Here is a 23,165-nt window from a genome sequence, read left to right as displayed (position 1 = left end):
CACACCGCGCTTCACTCCCATGTGCTCTCCTTGCGCCCTGCTGTACCGTCCGCATCCCCTGTACCGGCTCCCTGCATCACCCCCTCCTCGACCCCATCACCGTTCCCCAGTCGTGGCAGCGTTTGCAGCCCGAGGGGTTCAGGGGTTCCGTGGTGGAGACGTTTTGATATTGGTTAAGAAACTTCGGCATCACAAGAGCTCATTCGGATTGAACACCTGGACGCTGCAGGCTATCGAATGGCAGTGCCAATAACTCAGACTCAATGTACCTAAATGTAAAGAAATAGTGATAGCTGGGGGAAAAAAAACACCCAGATGCAGCAGTTTAAATACTTCTGTTAGTCCTCACAGATTTCCTCTCAATGCACAGAAACAGCGTATGAACGCACATCATTAAAATCTCAAAAACATGAGAAAAACAGGGAGCTGCAATTGCTTTTGACAGTTCAGTCACCTGGTGACTCAGAGGTTTGACAAGCTGTTCTCAAGGACATGTGAAACACCCTCATTTAATTTCTTTTCCTTTAAAAACAAGTTAACACAACCAAACAAAAGGCCAGTGGTGCGGAGCAGGAGAGAGCCATGGGAAATACCCAAAAAGCAGGAGGTAAAAAAGCTCACACAAGTGTGAGCCCCAGCAAGCAAGCAAGTAGCATATGACTATTCCCTGGCTGCCCTTAACATAATGAGGCCAGACCCACACAGTTAAGGATGCTTCAGTCCTGAGTCAAAAAGAAAACACAAAAGCTGCTCAGTTTAAACTCTGAGGGCAGATTTTCCTGCCAGCTCTGCCCTGCATCAGGGTCATCAGAAGGAAAATGGAAGAGTATGTGGGACAGGATGGGATCCCCTGCCCTGAAGCAAGGTAAATCACAGCAAGCACTGGAGAGGTCGGCAGTTGAACAGAGCCCAAGCAAGGGGCACAAATCAGACTGAGCTGATGCACCGGCAAGATGAGCAAGAGATCAAAGTCAAGGGAGCTGGATTTTCTCTCTGCTTTTTCATTGCCTGGATTCTTGCAATTGGAGGCTAAATGAAGTTGAGTAGCAAAGAGAAAAAAAGGGAAAGCAAAATAACAGCCTCTCTACTTCACCAATATCCGTTGAGTGCTTTAAAACATATTCATAACCCGGGTGAGTTGACCCCATATACATGAAAGATGTATAAAAATCATGTTCGGTGGAGAAACCTCTCCCTTTTCACAAGAATTGCTACCTCCAGGCAGGTCACCCCTGGAGCATCAAAGAAATCAGGGATAAAAGCACTGGGTAAAAAAGAAGAACCCACTGAGAAAGCTCTCTCCATCTTATAAAAACCATGAGGGAACAAGAGGGAACAAGAAATTAGGGAGAGTGCAGTGATACAATCAGCATTAGAAACAGGACTGTACCCCACCTGAATGGCTCCAGGTCTGGATCCATCTCCTCTCTGTCCCTCCATCTCCTTAATGGCATATCTATCATTTTACACCAACAGTAACAAACCAGTTAATCCCCGCAGCCATCCCGGGCAGGGGCTAAGGGGTGACAGCATCGCCACCGCGGCTCTTTTCAAATAGAATGGACACAAAAGCTTCTGCCAGGCACTCCAGGGGCTGCTGGCAAGGAGAGGATCCGGCATCCTTCTGGCACCGCGGCTGCCCAGCCCCACTGGCAAAAGCACCTTCTCTTGGGGCCCAAAAGGAAGCACAGAGCTGACTGAGAGAAAGCTGCAGGGATTTTTATCTTCCCTTTCTTGAACTGCTCGACAACATGAATAAAATGTTATGATGATTAAAAAAATGAGAGATTCCTCTGCTGCCTTAATGCCACTACAGAGGGCTATGGCAGCATAAGCTGCTTTATTACTCAGGTAGTGGTGTGTGATGGACAAGATGGGCACGGGATGAGGACCTGAAAGCAAGTCTCAGGCCATTAAAACAATACAACTGCTTAAACCACGTTTATTTTATCCAGTATAGCCACCAGCCAGAGACTGGGAGCACGTGTGTGAGTGTGTGCCACGTGCTGGGCCGAAGGAGCTCTACAAAGATTTTTCTCTCAAAATCGACCTTGTAAGTTAAAAAAAGCTTCAAAGGAATAATAAACCATCAATACCACAGTCTGTTCTTTCTCTTACAAAGATACACACTTCTGAGGGTGCAGAGGGCGAGGGGATCAGGAGCACATTTCCCCCTCCGAGACGTGAGTCACGTCCCTGCTGTGACAGATCCTTCTCCGATCCCACCCAGCCCCTCTCTGCTCCCAGCTAAGTGCATTGTGTGGGGGCTGCATGCTCGTTCACTTGCCCTTACAGAACTTTAGATGAGAATTAATGTTTAATTAAGTTGTTTCTCTGTAAACTCAATCTCTACCACCCCCATTATCCCTGCCTGCAGCAGCAGCCCTGGCTGTGCCCTCCCTGTAATCCATGGCCATCACTGGGATCAGACCTCATGCTACTCCTGGCCATTTCTCTCTGTTAACTACAGAAAGTTTAGGTTGTTCCAAAAGAAAGGGGTGCTGTAGTGCCAAAGAGGAACACAGCTTGAGCTTGGGCCAGGGAGGGGCTTTATTTATCTGTAGTGACCCTCTGTGTAGTGAACTCTGTAGTGAACTCTGGGTTACAAATGAGCTTTTATGCTTTTATTGCACTAACTCGGTTTCCTATCAGCACTGATGGGAGAGGGGGGTTACAAAAGGTTATCAGTGTTTTGCATCTTGCAGACTGGAAAATATCAATTTCCTGCAGACATCAAGGCCTAGACTGAAAAGTTCACTTGGAAAAGCTATACCACATAGGTTGTATGCACAGTGTTTACATATACATACAGCAACTGCCGGCACAGATCAGCCACTGTCCAAAAGTCATGGTAACAGCATACCCAGATGATGCAAGTGCATTTTCGTTCCCATTTCTTGCTATACCTGTACGTGTTTTCTTTCACATCTGTTTTTCCTCTTACTGCTCCTAAGGTCTACAACTCACATCTATCTCCAGAAATTTCAGTTCTTTACTCACGCCATCAGTGAGCAAACCAGAACATGTCATTACTACCGCAAACTAGAGTCAGGCTGGTAACCCCCAGCTCACAAGCTGGCTCCCCACTCCCACGAGAGAAATCACTGCTGATGGTCAGACACCAACATTAGCAAAAACGGCAACTCCATCAACAACCAGTGATTCCCTTGGTTGCACCTTCTGCCAATGGAATGCCTCAATTTCCATTTCATTTGTCTTTCCCTCTTTCCTTTTATTCCTTTTTCCACAGCTTATTTGCACACTCCTTATGTTCATGACACTTTGGGTGATATCCAGGTGTGGAACAAGATGGGGCAAGGGCTGGGAAGTGCTTGGAAATGAAGCTGTTCCTGGAAGGCCTAGAGTTGGTCCCCTGAGACAACTGTTCATGCTTAGAAGGGGGAGTATTCAAGCAGTATAAAGACACAGCGTGATCAACTGTCCATCTAGCACACAGTTATAAATATTTACTATTGAAAGAACAGTTTCCCTAATTATATATATATATATATTAAAAATATAAAGATTTTGGGTGCTAGCGATGGTGGCAGAGAGACACCCAGTGGTTGGGTGCAACATAGGCGAGCACCCTGCACAACTCTACTGCCTCTGGGTGCCCCCAGGGAGGCAGGCCAGAAGGTTTAATGAAGGACAACACAGCTTTGGGGCTGGTGTGAACAGACCCTCTGTGTAAGCTGGGGCAGGACATCACTGCTTCTCGCAGTGTCACACGGAGCTCTGTATCCAGACCTGAACACTGAAGAGGGTGGGAGCGACCCCTGGGCTGTTTTGGCCCACTGTGGAATTGCAAAACAAGAAAGACAATCACTCTGAGTTAAAAGTTTGAGTTTTCTAGCCTAAAATATCATTTACTTCTTTGCAAAGATTATTGTTTCCATTTCAAAAGAGTAGGTTTTGGTTTATCTCATTGTTTTCCTTTTAAACTCAAAAGAGCTAAACTGGACTTGCAAGTTTCAAGGACTTTTCACCAAGTCAGACCAAACCCTGAAAGAATAATGTAATGGCAAATTATATCAATAATAATAATAACAACTCAGTGTTGCTTATGATCATGCAGATGCATCATAAGATAACAGAGCAGCAAGCCAAGCTATGCTCAGCCAAACCAAGACTGGAAACTCTTCTTGCCTTGCAAACCAGCCAGGGAAACATAGAATCCCAGAATGTTTTGGATTAGAAGGGAACCTAAAGCTCATCCAGTTCCAAACCCCTGCCACAGGCAGGGACACCTTCCACTAGAGCAGGATGCTTCAAGCCCCTGTGTCCAACCTGGCCTTGAACACTTCCAGGGATGGGGCAGCCACAGCTTCTCTGGGCAACCTGGGTCAGTGCCTCAGCACCCTCACAGGGAAGAGCTTCTGCCTTATATCCAACCTAAATATCCCCTGTTTAAGTTTAAACACAAATTAGCAGTTTTCATCCAAGGAGCTGCTGCCAGAGGCACAACCAGCAATAGAGCTGAGGCTGCAATATGTGGGGTGGATACTGTGCAGATCCACAGTGTCCTCTTTGCTGGACATGCACCTGCTGTGATTTTTCCACTCTCAAACAGCAACAGCTCAGCATTCACTACAGCAATCCACACAGCCACATCAGGCAGATTCAGAGGAAACATCAACAAGCTTTCAATACACATGTGCAAAAAACAACACTTATATAACGAGGAGGAGCTTTATCATGCAGCGAAAAGCAAAACATTTTGCTTTTCATTACCAGAAATGTCGTGCTTTGTTTTGAAGCTCCATCGCAGAGCAGATTTAGGCGAGGCCAGTTCAGGAGCCCCTGCTAGAAGGCCAGTCCCATGCAGTAGTACCCCAAGGGCTGCCCTCGCTGCAGGCTGCCAGCCCCAGCTGCACAGCAGGACTTCACCTTAGAGAGCCTCACCAGCCATAAAGACTCACAGTTGATCAGCTTTGTTTCTACTCCGCTGTCCCGCAGGGAGAGCTGCATTTTAATAAACATAATGATAGTTAGAAACAGACTTCTTCAAAGGGCTTTACAAACATAACTCAATCCTGGCATCACCAGGAGACAGGGAAAGCGGTGTTTGTACAGATGGGGGATGGCGAGCAAGGGAGGTCAGGCGTGCTGCCTCCCCTCAGTGCATCCATGATCCAGGGCTCGGATCAGGCCTCATCAGATCATATCCACCTGCTCCAACCGTGCCAACAGCCCACAGGCCACCCCGGGCCGCCTGGGGAGCACTGTTTTAAGTGACCATGTGCTGCTTAGGCCATTGCATTCGTTCTTCGAGCAGGTAGAAAAGAGCGCAGCAGCTCCTAAAGACCCACTGCTCCTCCCTTTTTGCCCTAGCCTGGGCTCTGGCATGGTCCCTACGGGGTGAGCATCTCCGGAACACCTAAGCATCAAAACCAAACACAGCCCTCAGCAGCGAGCAGGGGGGCTCGGGCGCCTCAGCCAAAGGTGTGGCTGGGCGGTGGAACCCGGGGCCCCACGTCGGGGCCGGGCACTCGCTCAGGCGGCTTCTCTGGCAAGAGGTGAATGCACGCCAGGCACGGGCAGCTCGGCGCGCTAGGACACTTGCGCGGCCGCGAACCGGCAACCTCCACACTGCGAACCAACCGCTCTGCAGCGGCGCCACCGCACAAAGTGAGCTCCGAGCCGCCGCAGCACCCCGTGGTTCTCGGCATCCCCCGCCCCGCGGCGCAGCCCAAACTGGGGCTCCGCTCCTGTTCCGCCCGCAGCGCCCAGAACCCCGCACCGGGCCCCTGCCTGCCCCGTCCCCTCCTGCTTCTCACAGCTTTTTCCCCTCGGGGTGAAAGGAGCCGCCTGGAAGGGGCCCGTCCGTGGCTGCGGAGAGGAACGCTGTGGTGCAGGAGGAGGCTCCTGCAGGGCTTCCGCCCTCTTTCGCACAAGTATTTTCTCTGAGGGACAGAGGCTGCAAATCTCACGTGGAGTTCACTGTTTCTTGCAAACCATGAGCTCAAGTAAAGACGGAGCTCACGCAGGCAGCCAACACACAAGTCACATCCCAGTCTGCTTGTAATGCAGAGGAGTGATTAACTTCTAACTTGGGATTTGTCAGTTTTTCCTCTGGGGCAGCTTACATTCACAGTGCTACATAGAGAAATGCAGAAAATGGAGTAATATAGAGAAAATGTTACCAAAACCCAGTGTCACTGCATACCTCTGGAACTGCTTACCTAGGCAGGCTATTGCAATCAGAGCAGTCCTCTTATGGAGCTAAAAAAATAGACATTTACAGCAGACTTCTTGCTTAAAGTGAAAATTTCTTAGCGTAAAACTGTTCATAATTAACAACTTTTATATTTGCTGAAGGAAATTGAGTTGACTGAAAGTTAAAAAAAGCCAAAAATTACGAACAGAAGAAAATGAACCTGCCTTGTGCTTTGCACTGTATTCCAGCATTGCCTGGGTAATGGAATACCCTCCTCCTAATTTTTTTCAGGATGTACAGAGCCACTTATGATGGATGTAAACATTTTGTTGTAATGTTTTCTGGGAAAAATGGCACATTTGTTTTTCTCAGCTACCTTATGTAGGTGTTTTGGTATCCCCAGGTCCTTCTCATCTCCCACAGATCCAAGCTCCACAGGCTGGGAAAGACTGTTTCTAACCACATGGAGAAAAGGAATGACTATAAACTACTTTTTAGACCACTTACCACATAGGAAGGAAGCAGCCTTTAATTGTTTCTCTCGTCTGTGGTCTTATCTCACAACTACTTTGGTTACTTTATAACACATAAACACACTCAAATGTATTTATTTCAAGACACAGTTATCAAAATAGTGATCTCTGAAATAAAACCAGCTGGAAATATAAATAACCATATCTGCAGAACCTAAGTAGTAACACTTCTCCATCCCTACACCCACTCTCTTCTATCCAACCATGGATCTCTTCCTTCCCCTTAGTCGTACTTCATCCAGCTTCTTGATCACAGGGCCAGATTTTTTTGATGCAGCTGCATAGCTCTTTAGTAGAGCTTGAAATAAGGTTTCAGTATCCGGATGTGTGCTAAGAAAGGCTTTTTCCAGCACGTACAAATCAACTCCTTTATCTTCTGGCAGTCCTGAAATAAAACTGAGTCCAAAGTCTATCAGCACCAAGTCCAGCTTCTCCACAGGTGGCCGCAGGAGTACATTGGAAGTTGTAAGATCCCCATGTATGAGATCTTCATCGTGCATTCTTGCTAACACCTCACCCATCTTCTCTGCTAAGGTAAGCAGGCTGCTGGTATCATTCTCACTCCGCTGTACAGAATTAATATGATCTTGAACAGTAATCGAGCCTACAATATCTTCAAGATATATGGAGTTGGTGACATAATCCACGAAGTAGACCACTGGAGCTGAAATCCCTATTTAAAAGAACAAATTAAATGCTAGGAGTTAACTTACAGGATTTTCCAACTTTAACAACAAAACACAACCGATACACGCCTTAAGCTGAAGCGCCTTGAAGTCCTGAGCACACTTTTAGCCACCCTCAGCCTTAAAGCTGGTTGGCAGCTCGAGTTGGCCACAGGATCAGCCCCTCCCGGGGCGAGTCTCCCCGGCACACCACACACAGGGGCTTTCTGGCTGAGGCCAAGCTGTGGTTTAGGGGGGCACTCTGAAAAAGCAGAGCAGGATGCGAATGCACCCCCTGCACCCTGAAGCAGGAAGGCCATCGAGTGTCTTGTTGTTTGCTGTGAGCGCCGCGCAGAGCAGTGAGGACGCAGGCCCCGGGGCCCCAGGGATCCCCTCGCCGCACGCCTCACACCGCCCCGGCCCCGCCGCCCCAGGGCCCACCTGCCCGCCGGCACCGCAGCAGCGACCGCGCCTCCTGCGCCATGCGCCGCCGGCTCAGCCGCTCCTCCAGCGCCGGGTGCCGGTACCGCTTCGGGATGCGGAGCTTGGCCACCGCCGCCCGCCCGAGGAAGAGCCCGCGGTAAACGCGCGCCTCGGCGCCCTGGTGCACCAGCTGCAGCCCCGGCAGCGGCGGCGCCTCGGCCTCAGGCTCGCCCACTGCAGCGGCCGCGGCCCCGTTCGCGTTCCCGGTCTCATCCATTGCGGGGTCCGCGGCCTCGCCAGCGCGCACACCGTCAGCGCCCGCTGAGGCGGCAGCCATGACAAGGCCCCTTCGCGCAGGGCGCATGCCCGGCGCCCCTCGGCAATCTTCGGCAGCCCTTGCCGGAAACAGACGAACTGCCGAAGCTCCACCCGCCACCGCCCGGACCGCTCCGGCGCCCTCGCTGTAGTGCTCGGTGCGGCCCCAGCTCCTCGTTCTTGTCCTCAGCGTTGCCTCTTCCAGAACCCCTCTCTGTGCTTCCCCTGTAAGTCCTGCTGCCCTCTGCCATGCTGGGGGCTAGGGAGTAAACTGCAGGATGGTGGATTTGTGCCTGAGCCTTCCCCCGCTGGGGTTTCTTGTGTTTCTGCCAGCGCAAGCGTGAGACCTGCCCCAGGGCCTGCAAGAGAGCTGCTGGGTGTGCATCTTCCCAAGGTGGCAGCTGGGCTGTTGTGGTCTCCCTGAGGTGCTCACAGCACCACCTCAGAGCCACCTGCCAGGCTGTCACCCCCACGCATCACCCCCAGGACACCACCACCAGGACATCACCATCATGGCATCACCATGGAAACCATCACCGGGGCATCAGCGGCACGTCATCCCCACCACCAGGGCTCCACCACCGGCTCCTGGTGCTTCATGTGCCAAAAGCCTTTACTGGAGGCTGTGCAGATCCACTAGAACTGCCCAGTTCGTGGCTGGGGAGAAGGTTTCCTGTAGGCTACAAGAGATCACAAGCCTGCAGCAGGGCATGGTGTCACCTTAGGTTCCCGCACTGGGCAGCACCAAAGCTTCTGTCGCAGGTAATGGCACAGGTCACTTGCAGTGAGTCGGGTGACTCCCCCTTCCTTAAGCATCCAAGCCCCACATCTCCATGTTAGTAAAAGATGGACATTATCTCATCATATTGGGACCACAATTTGGACTTTTTATGGCTCCCTGAAACCCCACTACTCTACTGGGCAATCTGCATGTACTGCGATTTATAATCCTCAGAAGATACAAGAGGCTTTAGCCCAGTCCACGTAAATAGGTTTTCAATTGTTGGCTTTGGAGGTGCTGCAAGTCCATTTTGTCCCTGTTTTCTCATCCACAACATTTGTTTCCTTTTCAGAACATTTCTATTTTATTAAGACATTCCATACAGCTTACTTGTCATTGCATGGTGGGATCACGCCTGGCAAATATTTATCTTGCTTCAGTTACAACTTTTAAACAACCTTCCCAAGTTTTCAATGATACAGGTAACGCATCCCACAGTTCTGCCCACCTGTAGCAGGGAAAACAACTGTAGCTTGGCCAAGGAAAGAGATTCCTGGGCATTGTGTCTGGAATTTGCAAATGCCACAAACAGTCAGATAAACAAAGTTTTCCTCGTGTTGTGAGCAGATTTTGCCTAAGCATCAGGGCAGAACACCCCCCAGACATACATATATAGCCTGTGGGCAAGTGCACACAGATGCCCTCACTTCGTTGTTCTGGTAAATAAGATGGTCTTCTTTCATGCTGGCCAAAAACACCCTCAGAGCTTTCAAAATAGGAAAGAAAATATTTTTGCTTTATTTTTCCTATTATTTTATTTTTTAAATTTGATCTTCCCTGTGATTTTACTCATTCTCTTCTCTTTGAATGCAATAAACAACTGACATAGCCCTTGGAAACCATCTAGAGCCACTTACAATATTTATGGTATCCCCCAGTATTTTTATTGGAATATTGATCACTCCAGAGAACTGCACTTTAGCCACAGACTCTGCTGAACTGTTTAGTTATGTAGCTTTGTTCTCCTGCTGATGAGCATTCAGAAACTCTCCTTTTACAAACAACATGAGTAAAAAAACTGCAGCGCAGCAAACCAAGCTAATGGAAACCAAGGCAGATCCCATGGGTTCCTCCATTCTGTCCTGCTGATCCCTCAGCATCAGGCAGGCTGCAGCTCCCCCTTCACCCCACAGCTTATTTAGGGACGGAGGCTGCCATCCTCAGAGCTGGACACACTGGAAAAGGGTTGAATTTGGGCTGCATCAGGGCTCAGGTGGCTCCTTGCACCCAGCTAAGGCACTTGTTTGCTCTGAGGTTGTGTTCTCAACCTGCAGAGTGTGGGCACAGGGATAAACCCTCCTGCGTGTGAATTCACAGCTCAGAATTACGGATCTTGGCCAGCAAGAGGATGCTACAGATAAGGACCGGATGCCAAACAGAAGGGTGCAGGGGTGCAGGGGAGTACCCTGGGTTGTGCAGGCTGCCACGCTGGAGGCATCCCTAAAATGTGCAGGACCCCTGGGGCAACCACCAGTACTGAGCAGCCACAGACCCCCCTCCAGGACTGGGATAACATAGAAGGAAACATGCACAGCCTGGCATCCTAAAGAGACAGCTCACTGGTCTGTAAATGAGCATTCGATAAATGCAGGTGCATGGCACTGCTGAACTGGTGTATTCCTTTTTCCAGGATGGATTTCTTTCTGCTTTTGCTTTTATATTTTAAATTGTGATTTTAAGTCTCTTTCAGCTGCTCCAGCCCAGAGGCAGAGAAAAACACTTTCAGTAATCACAGCCGGGTTGTGTTACCAACACAGGCTGCTGTTCCAAACACCAAGCTCTTCAGGAACCACGTTCCTGCGGCTCAGTCCTGGGGATGTGTTGTTCTCTGAGAAGCAGGAACCTGCCCTCACACCGGCCTGTCCAGCGGCCAAGAGCTAGATAAGGGTCAGATGGGGCAATGACACTGCTGAGACACCCAGCCTTGAGAGCGGGAGGAAAGCATCACAGGAGGGAGCAAGGCTAGAAACAAGCTGGCAAACAGAAAGCATGAGCCAGTCCTGGTGGATCCAACCTCTTGTCATGCGGAGCTTAGGGACAAAACTACTGACTTCAACAGGCCCAGAACACCCAATAACTACAAATGGTACGGTAAGAAAGATGTACTTTAGAAACCACAAAGGAAGGTTTTTCTCACACACACACCCCATTATCCCAGCTGTACATCAGAGCAGGTCTTCATCTTCCTTTTCAGAGGACCATAACCTCCAGCCATACACAGTGTTGGCACAGCGGCCGTATTTCTGTACATACTGATGTCATTTCTTTGACTACCTTTTGTAAACATACCATAAAGCTCTACCTATACTCCCCAGGACATTGCTTCCGTGCTGTCTAGGCTGATAATATTTATTGTCCTGCCAGAGAACAGGAAGCCTGCAGAAAATGGTGGGGTGGCACTGGAGAAGGAAGGAATTGTTCAGGTAAATTGCAGATCACATAGCCAAGGGTGGGTTTGCCCAGTGGCTCCTTTGGACTGTAGGTCCCATGGGAAACCATGCATGGGTGACATCTCCTGCAGTTCGCAACACAGCTCACTCAAAATGCCTGGGCTTGAGCTCTGGGGAGTAGCTGTGGGGGCCAGAGATCACAGGCAAAACCACGCTGCATCCTCAGCATCCTCATGTTCCCAAAATGTGGAACATTAGCCCAGGCACAAAGCTGTAGAGTTGGCTGCCCATCATGCAGGGTCTTGGGAAGAGAGAAAATTGCAGTCATTTCTCCAAGTGTCATCAGAACTGGTTGTGATTTCAGAGCTATTTAAATTACTTTCATCTGAATTGCAAATCCTATTGAAAAGCTTTTTCCATTAACACCATTGGTTTCTGGGGGCTGGTGTTCATGTTTGAAGCCATTCTTTCACCGAGTGTGTGATCCCTGTGCAGCTGTCTCTTGCATCAGATAATAAGTTTTAGAAGAGGTATTTTTACATAATTTATTTCCATTGAAATTAGAGTGTATGAATGAGAAGCATTTATTTAATCTATAAACCAGGTAGCTGATTTGAAACATCTTCTATATTCACTATGAATTTGAGAAGGAGCAAAACCAAATCCTTTCATCAACTGCTGCCTGTGTTGCAGACCAGATATCCAACAGACTAAAGCTGAAAGGATATGCATGATTTGGTGTTGCCCATCTCAAGCATCCCAAAAATATGAGTCAGAGCAAAAACAGTTGGCACCACTGGTCTGCAGAGACTTCCACAACTCAAGCTGTAGTGTAGCAAAAAGCTTTACCACCGCAGGCTCTACAGAGCGTTGGGCTGGAGCTTGTGTTGTCATAACTGTGATTAGAATCACAGGATCCCAGCCTGGTTTGGGTTGGAAGGGACCTTAAAGCTCAGCCAGTTCCAACCCCCTGCCATGGGCAGGGACACCTTCTGCTAGAGCAGCTTGCTCCAAGCCCCTGTGTCCAACGTGGCCTTGAACACTGCCAGGGATGGGGCAGCCACAGCTTCTCTGGGCACCCTGTGCCAGCGCCTCAGCACCCTCACAGGGAAGAGCTTCTGCCTCAGAGCTCATCTCAGACTCCCCTCTGTCAGCCTAAAGCCATTCCTCCTTGTCCTGTCCCTGCCTTTATAAAAAGTCCCTCTTCAGGTTTCTTGTCATTCCCTTTAGGCACTGGAACCTGCTCTAACGTCTCCTGGAGCTTTCTCTTCTTCAGGCTGAATAACCCCAGCTCTCTCAGCCTGTCTTCTACTTGGCAGTCCCTGTTGCATGGCTCTGGGTGCAAGCCCACCCCAGGCCGGGGATAGCACATCTTTCCTGTGCTGGTCCCCACACCAACTAAGTTACAGCAATCTGAACATCATGCATACAACTGCAGTTTGCATGAAGACGACCCAGGGAGAATGTTTGCATTGTGTTAAAGAGTTTCGAAAGCACTTCTAGGCCTCTCTAGTTCTGCAAAATCTGTGTTTTGCAAACTGGACTTTGAGATTTATAACTTTAAGCTCAGTCTCAGAAAAAAATCTTTGTTTCCAAGTGCATGTCCCAGTGTCTTTTATGCAGCTGAAAGGTTTCTGTTCCACTCAGCAGAAAGAGAATGTTAATTGCAAGGGAAGTTGAATGCTGAAAAGCTTCCCCTACTGAAGCACGGTTCAAAGGGAAGGAGACAAACTGGAGGGACTGTGGAGCAAGTTGAGAGCGCAGACTCAGTCATACTGCTCTCTTTTTAGCTTTGAAATGGTTCATTTCCTATCAGGCTTTCGTTGGCTTTCCAGCCGAGCTACCTAAAAACGATCATAAGCTGTCAATCTCTTGTGAGCTTTCTAGAGACTTTCTAACCTAGAAGGGTGAAGCTTTGCAGTAGAGGGGGTCTGCGGTCAGCGAGGAGATCCCTGTTCCTGGCCCAAGTGCGGTAGCCTGGGGACAGAGCTGTCAGTCCAGCGCCCGGAGCCGTACCCCGCCACATCCTCCCTTCTATCCCAATTCGCAATTGTCCCCCGGGTCACACGACCCTGGGCCCCTGCGCCGGCAAACCGCGGCCCGCCCGGCTCCCTCACCGCGCTCCGGGGCCGCGCACACCCCGGCGGGGGGCGGGCAGGGTGACTACAAGCCCCAGGCTGCCCGGCCGGGAGGCTGCGCGGCTGCGACGTGGCGCTGTGCGGCCCCGCTCCGGCCGCCGGACCCCGACCGCTCCGCTCCGCCCTGCTCCGCGCCCGCCGCGCCATGGGTGAGTGCCGCGGGGACGGGACGGGATCGGGATCGGGAGGGAGGGAGGGAGGCAGCGGGACCCCCGTCCCCGGGACCGGGCAGCCGGGCGGGGAGAGGGCGCGTCCTGCCCCGGGGAAAAGTTCCATCCCCCAAAGTTTCCAACTTTTCCTGAAGGCTGGAACTGCGTCCCCTGCCCCCAGCGCTCGCTGTTTTGGTTTTGCGCTCGCCGCAGCACATACCGAAAACGTGCAGTGATTTCCCGCGGCGCAGCCATCCCGGGAGCGGAGCGGGGAAGGGGGGCAGCCGGCGGGAGCGCGCAGGGAGCTCTGCGCGGGGAGGTTTGGCGCAGGCAGCGGCCTTGGTGTGTGTGCAGAGGGGGACTGAAGCTGTGCAAAAGGCAGGTCAGCAGCACGGGCACTGCCCAGTCCTGGATCACTGCCCTCCGGCCGCTCTGACATCGGCAGAGCTCCATGCGAGACCCACTGAACTAACTGTCCTCATATGGTGACCTGGAGTCCCCAAGTTCCCCAGCTCCATCACAACAGACTATCTACAAAACTGGCTTTTCATCCAAGTTGTATTACTGCTCATTAAGTTAGCAGTGTTTTTAACAAGAACTGCAGCAAACCGCAGTAGAATCGGTGTGGCTCTGTGCATGATTGAATTTGTGGCTTGAAACTAATGGCATGCCCACGTTAAGCAAAGCCTTTTGTTCTCAGTGAGCAAATATTTTTCTAATTATCTGTAGAACATGCGTACAAGGTGATAAAAGCAGTGCTGGTCACACAGTGTGGTGGAGGGACTGGTGTGTAGCTGGGATGGGGTAAGTAACACAAACAGAACAGAGGGTTACAGAATAAATACAAATATAAATACAGCCATCACTGAGAAATAACCTTTAGAACAAGCTCCAATTAAAGGCCAAATAGAGACACCTCCTATGAAACACAGCTTGTGAGGGGAAAAAAGCCCTTAGGCAGGGTGAGGAAAGTTTTCCATGATCTGGTAGTTGTGTCCACATTTTTTTCCACATGCAGTATGCTAAAGTAGTTGAGTATTTCTAATTAAACAAAGCCAGTGTGAGGATACAGATAACATTACATGCTGGGAACCAGCACAAACTTCGAAGCTAATGCACTTTGCCTGCGCCTTCAAAACTGTAATAGGGGTGTCCCTGTCACAACTGGTCCCAGAGGTGCCTACATCAGCACTGGCTCTCTCACACCACGTGCAGTCCCCCGTGCCATAATATGACTGATGGGTCATACATGGTCACCCTTTCATCCTCTCCCAGGATGACAAGTATCTGCAGCAAGCACCTTGGTTTTCTCGGGTTATTTGGTGTGGGATGGTTTGGGTTTGGCTTGCTTTTGCTGTTGTTCCTTTTTCTTATTTTAGCTAAATTTAAATACTTACCAGACTTACATGCTCAGTTATGTGGGAAGGTCACGGTCAAAGAATCAGTTCTTGTATCTGGGGCAGGCAACAGTGAGCTTCTCAGCTCATGATGAAGTTTGTGCTGTAGTCCTGGACCAGCCTGAGGAGGCTGAGCCTGTCTCAGGCATCCCAGACACTGTTGTGCTGCAAAAGGAGAGATGAAGAAATCTGAGCCACCCCCACAAAGTCATGCTGAGAGTGCAAGATTAACCAGGAGAAATAAACTCCTGTGAGCAGTGTTTTTAACAAGGTAGGGGGTGAGAATGCGGAGCCTGCAGTGGGAGCTGGTGGTGCCACATGCACTGAAATGTGATAACGCAGAACAATTTGGAATCAGAAAGCAGAAGCTGCCTTTTCTGCCCAGAATAGGTTTTGTAATTGGAATGAGGGGAGACCACAGAGGAGCCCCCTGTACAACTCCAGGCACTACAAATTACTGTCCTCCACTTAAATACAAGTCTTAACATTGTTGACAAAGTCCTGTTTTCATAGTTCCGCATTCCAGATAAGCGCCCCTGCGGCCAGTGGAAGTGCATTCAGGCCTGGTGAGTTATGTGACCATCTGCAAGTGCCTCTCTACACATGACTTAGCGACCTGTGGGGAAATTCACCATCACGGCTTTGTAGACAGAAAACTTTGGGTGTCCTGGGAGAGCTTTTTCCACCCTGTGCCTGCTGATAGCTTGCCTGCTAGCACCAGAACACTCAATGTAGCATTGCTTGCTTGTTTTCCAGGTCCTGGACTGTTGGTCCTCCTCTTGTCTGCAACAGTCTCTCTCCTGGGTGGGCTGATATTTGGATACGAGCTGGGCATTATCTCCGGTGCACTGCTGCAGTTGCAGATAGACTTTCACCTCAGCTGCTTCAAGCAAGAAGTTCTTGTGAGTGCCCTTCTTATCGGAGCTCTCCTCGCCTCTCTGGCTGGGGGGATCCTCATTGACCGCTATGGAAGGAGGAGAGCAATCCTGGTCAGCAACTTGGTCCTGTTGGTTGGCAGCCTTGTTCTTACACTGTCAAGGTCATTTCTTGGTCTGGTCGTTGGGCGCATGACCGTGGGCTTTGCCATCTCTGTCTCATCCATGGCCTGCTGCATCTATGTCTCAGAAATGGTGGCTGCTCATCAGCGAGGACTCTTGGTGTCTCTCTATGAAGCAGGCATCACCGTAGGCATCCTACTGTCCTATGCACTGAATTACATCTTTGCAGATGTGGATGAGGGATGGAGGTACATGTTTGGATTGGCTATTGCCCCGACAGCCATGCAGTTCCTCAGCATCCTCTTTCTCCCAGTGAACCCTGTTAAATTAAGCTCATGGGACTCAGACTGCCAGAAGGGCCTCATTCAGTTGCAGGACATTGAGGACAAAGCAGCAGGAAAGCGTGAGCCCTACAAGAAGGATTACTCATTTCTCGACCTTTTCAGAACCAGAGACAACATGAGAAGGCGGACTCTGGTGGGCCTGGGACTGGTGCTCTTCCAGCAGTTCACTGGGCAACCCAATGTGCTGGGCTATGCCTCCAAAATCTTCCACTCGGTGGGATTCCAGAGCAACTCCTCAGCAATCCTGGCTTCTGTGGGGCTGGGGGCAATAAAGGTGGTGGCCACACTCGTCGCGATGGCCTTTGCAGACAAGGCTGGCAGGAGGGTGCTGCTCATGGCTGGCTGCGTGGTGATGGCCATCTCCGTCACCACCATCAGCCTCACCAGCCGTGTTGCTCCACTGGCCATGGCCAGGGACTGCAAAGCAGCCACAGACCCCAATGGATCCCACAGCCTCACCCAGCACGCCCTGACACCTCTATCCTCCCAGTCTGCTGTATCACCCATCCCACCAGCATTAGATGCTGTCAGAAGTCAGGCAGACCCCGGTTTCGCTGCCACGAGGAGCCTTAAAAAACTTTTTACGAGTACTCAAAGCAGAGAGGTTGTTCCTGATTCTTCCCTCACTCAGAAAAGGGGCTTTGTAGGTCAGTCCAAAAGAGAGACAGTGGCAAGCACAGGCCCTCCATTTGGTGGTGCTCCTTGGGCAGAACATATGGTCTTAAATTGGATTACGCTGCTGAGCATGATGGCTTTTGTGAGCGCCTTCTCAATTGGATTTGGACCAAGTAAGTATGGTGTTTATATCTACCCTTGCACTAACTCAGAGAATAAAAATAGGGCTGATCCTTACAGTCTGCTTGAAACATTCATTATGTGCCTGCTTTACCAAGCAGCTCAGTGTCTGGGAACTGGAAATACATCCCCTTCTGCCCACAGAATCATTTTCTAATGTTGCATCTCTTCAGCTACAGGGCTGGTACAGCACTGGAATATCTCTTTCATTCTTCCTGGCACCCTGGAGAGGAGGGAAATAGAGGGCTCAGGACTGAGGGGCTTCAGCTGTCTGATAAAGTCAGTGCAGAACTGGAAGTGGGACCTCTTTAGAAGTTTCTCTGTATCAGTTGATCTTTTCCTAAAATCATTATTCATCAGACGAGAACAGAGATTAGCTCTCACTTCCATGTAAGCTCTACTGTTTTCTGCCTTTTATTGCTTTAAATGCTCTTTGATGGGAGAAACAGCATCTAACAAGAAAAAACAGAAGTGAGCAAGTTTCAAGTGAGCAAGGTTTGACAGTGACCTTGTCAATTATTTCAGTCAAAATAACTCTGGGATAGCAGAGACTAAGACATGTATTGCTTTAGCTCTGACTTTGGCCCAAACACGGTCATCATCTCCCTAACCCTACCCCTTTCTCATTTCATTTTTTACTACAAAGTGCATGTCCTGACAGCAGGTATGCCGTATGTTTTCCGTCTCCCTTGAAAAGAATAATCAACTCCCCTGCTTCCTTCTTTGCCCCATGGACCCATTCACTGGTATTTCATTCTGTGGAGTTCTAAACATGGGAGTTTGAAGTGTTCTGCAGTGACCCGACACTGAGGCTAATGAATGTTTGACAACACCAGCAGCAGGTTCTGGGGGAAGCCTAGTTTAAAACCCCTGCTGAAATCTCCCTTGCCCATTTCCCAGATAAATTGCTTAACCCTGCACTTGTGTTCCTGATCTCTCTAATCCATGCAGTGACCTGGCTGGTCCTCAGTGAGATCTACCCTGCTGGGATAAGAGGAAGAGCCTTTGCCTTCTGTAACAGCTTTAACTGGGCTGCTAATTTACTGATCAGCCTCTCCTTCCTGGACCTTATTGGTAAGTGGCCATTCTGCATCCCTCCATCTCCCACAGTGGGTTAGGGAAGGTGGCTGCCACAAGCTGTTTGGAGATGAAGTGGCATTTTGAACCCTGGGAACTTGAATAGGTGTGACCCTGATGCCTCTGAGTGCAGAGAAGTCAGACACCAGCAGCACTGGTCTGAGCACCTCTGTCACTGCTTCCATAAGAATCATCCATCGCCCACTGGGCTGCAGTGCAGTACTGCAGTATCAGGAAGCTGGATTTTTCAGCTTCCATACCAGCAGCTTTACAACATTGCTTTCTAGCAGATCTCTCAATTGAGGCACATTGCTGGGCCCTGGAGCTTGGCTGCCTTCCCCTTTCCTCTTGTGTGCTGCTGGCAAAGCCTGGCATCTTCTCCCTCTCCGATTCCCAGTTCAGAATTTGCACATAAGGAGCTTCCCTGCCCTGCTGGGAGCTTCTCAAAATAAGATGCCCCTCACAGTAAGCAGCCAGCTTCCTTCATGCCTCATGATGTAACCTACCTCCAGTGGACCCTTCATGCACTTGAATCTCTCTGCAGATGCCATTGGTTTCTCTTGGATGTTTCTTCTCTACGGACTGATGGGAGTGATGGCTGTTATGTTCATTTACCTTTTTGTTCCGGAAACAAAAGGACAGTCCTTAGAGGAGATAGAGCAGCAGTTCTCCAGGAAACGGTACGTGTGCTGCAGCACCAGCACGAGCAGCTGGCTTTGGGAGCTTCCCACCAGCAGTCCCTGAGGTCTGTGGCACTGGGCAGCTCAGGGCTGTTGCAGAGTCTAGTCAGTGCTGCCAAGAAGCTCTCAGGTTTGTGGCAGGGCGATGGGATGGGGTGTAAGAGCTGCAGTGCAGTTCATCAGCAGGTCACTGTCCTGAGCCTTACAGCCGTGCTGCTGGAGGGCACTGGTGACACTTGGGAGGAAAAGGGCTAAAACCAGGGCTTGTGGTTGAGGGAAGGAGAACAGGACCAGAGCACAGGACAGGCAGCTCAGGACAGCAAGAAGGCAGCAGGGGACAGTAGTCCTGTCTTTTCACCATAGAGTAATCCTGGACTGATCCTTCTCCTCTGGGGCAGAGACATCTCCTGGTGTAACACAGGCTCTCACCCAGTAATTTCCATGCCAAGCCTGTGATGGGGCAGGGCAGATCAGGAGGTGTCTGTGCAGTTCTGGTTGTGAAGGAGGTGGCAGGGCAGGAATGCTGGAACAGAAGGAGGTTGTGCAGCCACACGGCTGCGATGCCAAGGGGAGGGAGCACACGCACATGGAGGAGGTGATGCTGCAGACCCTTGCCTAGCTTCTGGCTCCTCATGAGCTGCTGCTGACCTTTGCCATTCCCAGCAGAGTGTGGGAAGGAAACGTGTTGAAGCAGAAGCGTGGAAGAGGAGCGAGCTGCACACACGCGCAGTACCAGAGAGTGGAGCACGGCAGCAGCACGTGAAATGTGCCCACAGCATCGCCCTGAGGAGAGGAGCAGGCTACACCATAGGGACAGTTCTCTTCCATGGCCTTTAACTGGTAACCCGTGCTCAGAGAGGGTTCTCCCCACAGTGCCTTGGGTATTGGGACATGCCAATAGCTGTCCTTTGGGCCCTTGAAGAATCATTGGTCCCAGGCAGGGAACATATCTTTCATTCGATGTATTTTTCATGGGTTTGGGGTTTTTTTATCACCTGTCATTTAAGGGATTAATGGTTTTGTACATGGATTAAAGCACAACTTTTGCTGGCAATGCGCAGTTCATTTGTGAGCAAGGTGCATTATTTTCCAGTTCTTTGAAACACTTGATGCTTTACAGAGAGCTCAGCACTGCAGGAGGAATGCATCAAACAGCAGCATACATTAATACTGTTACCCTCTGTAACTTCTATGTAGGAGCCTGGAGTCTGAGCTGGGAGCTAATGCAGATAAATGCTCTGTTTTAGCAGAGACAGAATGAGTGCTGCTTCACCACTTCCAAAAGGGTCAAAATCCAGCAGCTCACCCACCTGACTGCCCGAGACTTGTGCCTACACAAAGAGTAGAAGTCCCTCTCGTGCACGTCGGGCTGCTGCTTTTGTACACAGAGCCTGGCTTGCATTCATGACCAGGGTTGACATGTACAAAACCACACACAACATCGTGGTACCTTCATGAAAACATCACCAAGTTTTCACCCCTTACAACTGGACATTCTTTGGTTAATTCACACCTCCTTCTGACACATCTGCATTATAAAAACCCCATTCTACTGACACAATGCTCACTCCCAAACCCTTGTGAGATGGGAGGAGCTGGTGTCTGCTGAACAGCCAGCCTTGCCTCTTCTGAACCCCCAGAGGAACCAAGTCCCAAAATTCAGTGTTTTCCCCTGAAAATGCAGCTCCTTGGGGACCAGTGACTGCTACATTGGGCTGCCTGGCTGGCATTACAGGGACAAGAGAGGATGTGGCCATGTCACCCAAACCCTTATCTCAAAGGGAAGCCCCCAAAACACTGGAAAATGATCTGCCCTTGCCTATAATTCAGTCTGTGGCTGTCAGGTGTCTGCCTGAACTACTTTCAGGAGGTGCTTTCCTCTTCCCTCTGAGTAATGAGGGTCACCCACGGCCTTCCTCGCCCACCTCTGCATCGACCTCCCTGCTGCACCTCAGCTGCACCTGGAACTTGGCATTTCTGAGCTCCCTCGTGCACTGCAGATGCTGTCATGTCAAAGCACACAAGGACACCTATAAAACAAAACCCAGATGCTCTCTTTCTGCAAACAGGCTCATGAATACTGGGCTGTATCAGGGGTGACTCTGATTTAGTGGGGGAAAAAAACACTGGTACTGTCCCAGAAGTTAAAAATTAGCCTCTAGATCACGGCTCTAGACTGTGAGCGGGGTGGCACGTTCAGCAGGGGATCCCTGGCTGGGAAGAATGGGAGCCGGAGGGCATGCTTGCACGCACACCTATGGGTTTGGATGGAGGCGGGGTGCTGCGAAGGGGCCCCTGGGCTCAAGGGCCGTTTGTCATCACGAGCAGCGTCCTTCAGAGCCCTCCGGCGCCGGAGCGGGGTGCACCGCGCCAGGACTGCCGCGAGGGGGCACCCCGGCACCGCGCACCGCCCTGCCGGCCCTCCCCGGCACCGTAGGGTCGCCGTGAGACGAGCACCCCATCAGGACCTAAATCTCAGCCCACCTCACCCTCGGACACAGGTCTGAGCCTATGGGACCCCCGCCCCACATATCTGGGTGCTCCCTCATACTGTGCCTCCGGGCTTGATAGGGCCTGGAACGAAGGGTGATGTGAATGGGAATTCAGGGGCACCCCTGTGTGGTGCTGTCGGTGTAGGTAGGGCTACCCTGGGGAACAAAGGGATGGGGAAAGGATGGGGACCCTTGGGCCTCCCAGGGGGCTTAGGTCAAGGGGCTGGCTGGCTGCTGGGGCAGTGCTGAGGGGAGCAAGTTAGCCCTGAAGCAAACAGGGCTACTGACACTGCCAGGCTCTGTGGGTGATGGTGTAGAAAGCTGGAATTTAGCTTGTAGCAAGGAGGATTAACAAGCCTGCAGTAAGAGGACTGGTTTTCCTGCTTTCTTTAGAAAATCAAAATGCAACCTTCCAGACCCAACAGCTTCAGCCCATGAAGGAAGAAGAATCTGCAAGGGGCTGCCCAGCTCATCACACAGAACACATCATGGTGGGGTGTCTGTGCCTGCAGCAAGCATGAGGCAATGGGAAAGGAGGCACAGGGAATACCTCTGGGATGTTGCAGGGCAGAGTCCCACCTCTGCTCTTGTAGCCTTTGCAATGAAGACATATAAGCACCCAGGAAGGATCGCTGCCAGGAAGACCATCCTGAACCTGCCAGCTGGTGTCACAGGGCCCTGCACCTCCATCGCAGCACAGCTGGGCTGGTGACGCTGGAAGATGGAAAAGCCATAAAGGAATGTTTAAACAAAAAGCTGAGGGAGAAGTCCATGGGTGTGGAAATTCAGACTTGCACCCCTTGTGAGGAGGATGTGGCCAGTATCCAGGGTAAGAGCAGCAGGGAAATAAATGATGCAGCTGCAATGAATAAGGTGAGTTTGTGTAGTCCTGGCAGACCCACAGGAACAGTATTAAACAGTCAGGTAAAGGCTAAACTTAGAGGTGCTTCTGCCCCTGTACCAGGAGTTTAAAAGAAATAAGACAATGCCAGGCTTTCTGATCACCCTGAATGACAACCCCAGTACCAAGATGGGAGATCCCCGACTCCATCAGGAAAAATACAGGGCCAGGACTGTGTTACTGACCCCTGATCAGGCTAAAGGAAACAACCAGCAGATACAAAAAGAGATTAGAGAAACCAGCCAGCTCAGTGATCCATCAGGAAGGAAAAGAGTGGTTTGGGATACAGTAATGAGTCTCGTGATCCAAGCAACGCTGGAAGCTGTGAGGAGGGCTCCTGCTCTGGGGTTGGTGGGGAGCGGTGCACAGGACCTGCTTCACAAGGTGTTTGTGGGAGAGCTGTTCTCTGCGAGTGACCACAAAACAACCAATTTAGTGCTGTAGTGGGAGAGAGCACACCAAATAAATCCAGCCTGTGGCTCTACGGTTTCAAGAAAGGGAACTATGAAAAAAAGAAGGCGATTGGTCAATAACAACAAACCCAAAAGGAGCAGACAGGGAGCAAGGAGCCTGCGAGCAGTCTGGAGGCGATTAAAAAGTGCTCTATTAAAGCCCAAGTAAAACATGTGCCACAACTCAGAAAGAACTGAGAGGTCCTAAAAAACACCCTGCCTGACTCACTGCTAAGGTTAAGGAGGTATCACAGGGAGAAGGTCAGTGTTTTAAAAGTGGAAAGGTTTCCCACATGAGGAGAAAAGGAAACCCCATAAAACACAGCAAGTAAAGTGTAGACAGAGCATTAAAAGAGCTAAAAAAGAGCATGAAGAGCTCCTTGTAAAGATGTTTTTAAAGAAGTTTCTTTAAATATATCAGAAGCAAGAAGCTGGCTAAGGAAACATTGCTCAACACAAAGGTACAACGGGGTAC

The 23,165-nt window shown here is 50.4% G+C and overlaps 2 protein-coding genes across 3 annotated transcripts; one reads left to right on the top strand and one right to left on the bottom strand.

Annotated features, from left to right (window-relative positions):
• Window positions 1-6,752: 6,752 nt before the first annotated feature.
• On the bottom strand, window positions 6,753-8,160 carry TP53RK (TP53 regulating kinase). The gene is made up of 2 exons (XM_062641993.1): window positions 7,800-8,160; window positions 6,753-7,366 (listed from the first exon to the last, which is right to left on the bottom strand). The coding sequence occupies exons 1-2, from the start codon at window positions 8,143-8,145 to the stop codon at window positions 6,888-6,890; spliced, it is 825 nt and encodes a 274-aa protein (XP_062497977.1). The 5' UTR covers window positions 8,146-8,160; the 3' UTR covers window positions 6,753-6,887.
• Window positions 8,161-13,434: 5,274 nt separating this feature from the next.
• On the top strand, window positions 13,435-19,899 carry SLC2A10 (solute carrier family 2 member 10). Of its 2 annotated transcripts, none has more exons than XM_062641992.1 (5): window positions 13,435-13,554; window positions 15,708-17,081; window positions 18,040-18,162; window positions 18,710-18,845; window positions 19,512-19,899. In XM_062641992.1, exons 1-5 carry the CDS (start codon window positions 13,551-13,553, stop codon window positions 19,606-19,608), a joined length of 1,734 nt encoding a protein of 577 aa, XP_062497976.1. In that variant the 5' UTR covers window positions 13,435-13,550; the 3' UTR covers window positions 19,609-19,899. The 2 variants fall into 2 exon arrangements, with proteins under 2 accessions (XP_062497976.1, XP_062497975.1); XM_062641991.1 differs by having other exon boundaries at window positions 19,509-19,899.
• Window positions 19,900-23,165: the final 3,266 nt, after the last annotated feature.

The sequence above is a fragment of the Pezoporus occidentalis genome, unplaced genomic scaffold (genome assembly GCF_034315485.1).
Source record: "Pezoporus occidentalis ecotype Australia unplaced genomic scaffold, CSIRO_AGI_Poc_V1 ctg70, whole genome shotgun sequence".
Taxonomy (NCBI): Eukaryota; Metazoa; Chordata; class Aves; order Psittaciformes; family Psittacidae; genus Pezoporus; species Pezoporus occidentalis.
Note: the sequence above shows the minus strand (reverse complement) of the source record. Positions and strands in the feature narration are given on the sequence as shown.